The 1,536-nt window shown below is 54.9% G+C and overlaps 1 protein-coding gene across 1 annotated transcript in view; it reads right to left on the reverse strand.

The window, feature by feature from the left end:
- Window positions 1–386: 386 nt before the first annotated feature.
- SPRG_21536 (hypothetical protein) overlaps window positions 387–1,536 on the reverse strand; it is a gene marked incomplete at both ends in the record, with an annotated part of 3,401 nt that continues 2,251 nt past the window's right edge. Inside the window, 2 exons of the mRNA XM_012355560.1 lie at window positions 387–871; window positions 1,287–1,329. Of these exons, the coding sequence (XP_012210950.1) occupies window positions 387–871; window positions 1,287–1,329 (528 nt within the window). The remainder of the gene's footprint in view (window positions 872–1,286; window positions 1,330–1,536) is intronic.

The following is a 1,536-nucleotide window of genomic DNA, read 5'->3' on the forward strand; positions in this document are numbered from 1 at the left end:
GCGACGGTCGTTGCGTTCGTTGAAAACCAAGTTGAGGCAGCGGAAGACGACGAGTAAGCGTGTAAAGTAGTGTCTCTGGAATCCAGCCTGTGCGAATCCTTTGTTGCATTTTGTACATTCATCAATGCCATACTTTTGGCTGTACCCAACACAATCGCTTCCATCACAGATCAGTGAGATCACCATACTGGCGGGCGGTCCAAGTAGAAGAACCCTTTTCGCCGACGTCAAGTCGACGCCACTACCACACCCCACGTCACACCAAGGGCTTGTCACACGTCGCCTCGATGCTGAACGAACGTGAGGTCACTTCTAGTACTAGTACGTGTCATGGCGACAACGATCCTCGCATTAACAACCCACGAGGCATCTCGTCGTGTTGGTATTTAAGGACCTTGGGATAGCAAGAACGCTGAGCGGACACCGGCGGCAGGCGCTTCGCTGCTCATGTTGGCCGCTTTGAAGTAGCAGTGGCCGCCCGACCACGGGATCCACGAGAAGGCGCCGCACGAGGGTCGGCGCGCGCAGAGATCGCAGCACGCTTCGGGGCTCGTCGACGGCGCGCTGCCAATGTCGGCGCCGGGTGAAATGTCCGTGTTGTCCTTGATGGCCGAGCAGCGCGTGGCACTGACAAGACCGGAAAACGCATACAAATGCGGTGTCGCAGATCCTTTCTCGGTTTTGAGCCAGCACCTTTCCGTCTCGCGCGTCCACACAAAGGCCTTGCAGCCCGGCACAAGGGTACACCACGTGCAACAGTAGAACGGGCTCGCCTCGGCGACGTCCATGAGATCAAAGCCCGCATAGTCGAGGCCAGTTTCGTACAAGCAGGTTGGTGGTCCAGCCACCACACTTTGCACGAGCGCGGTCACTAGCAGTAGCGCCGTCGTCTTCATTGTTGCTGTCGTCAATTGAGAAATGGTCGGACGCCAGAATGGACGGCCTCGACAGGCGCCTGCAGAGACGCTCCCGAAGAGGCAGTACGTGGCACTCTGACGTGCCGACCAGTGTTGCCAACATGGTTTTAAACACGGTGGAATTCGGAGCATTAATATCGATATAAAATGTGTTCAATGTTCGCCGAAAATCAACAGTGTTTAAAACCATGTTTGCAACACTAATGCGTTCAAGTACCGGTATGGCAATGTTGTCGCGAAGGCTTGGACGATGTGTCGACTCCATACAAGACATTTTGAACGCACGTGGTGCGTAGGCACTTGGCCGTTTGAGGACGTATTGTTCCTTCGTAAAAAATATATTCTTTCAGAACGAGCATGGTGGTTCACACGCCGCCAAGGCGACCACAACCAAGTCCGTGACGGTCACCTCCTACGCAATCCAAGCCATTGCTCTCTCATTTCTCTGTAGCTCCTGTCGTGACACCGTGCCGTCGCTCGCTGCGTCGCCCACCACTCTGTGCGCTCATGATCTACGTAGCATGACGTCCTTTGCACCATTATTTCTCTTCCTCAATCAAGACCGAACTACTTGGGGCAACAACTGTGTTGGTGTCCGCCATGCCTGTGGTGGGCGAGG

Source organism: Saprolegnia parasitica (assembly GCF_000151545.1).
Source record: "Saprolegnia parasitica CBS 223.65 unplaced genomic scaffold supercont2.265, whole genome shotgun sequence".
Lineage (NCBI taxonomy): Eukaryota > Oomycota > Saprolegniomycetes > Saprolegniales > Saprolegniaceae > Saprolegnia > Saprolegnia parasitica.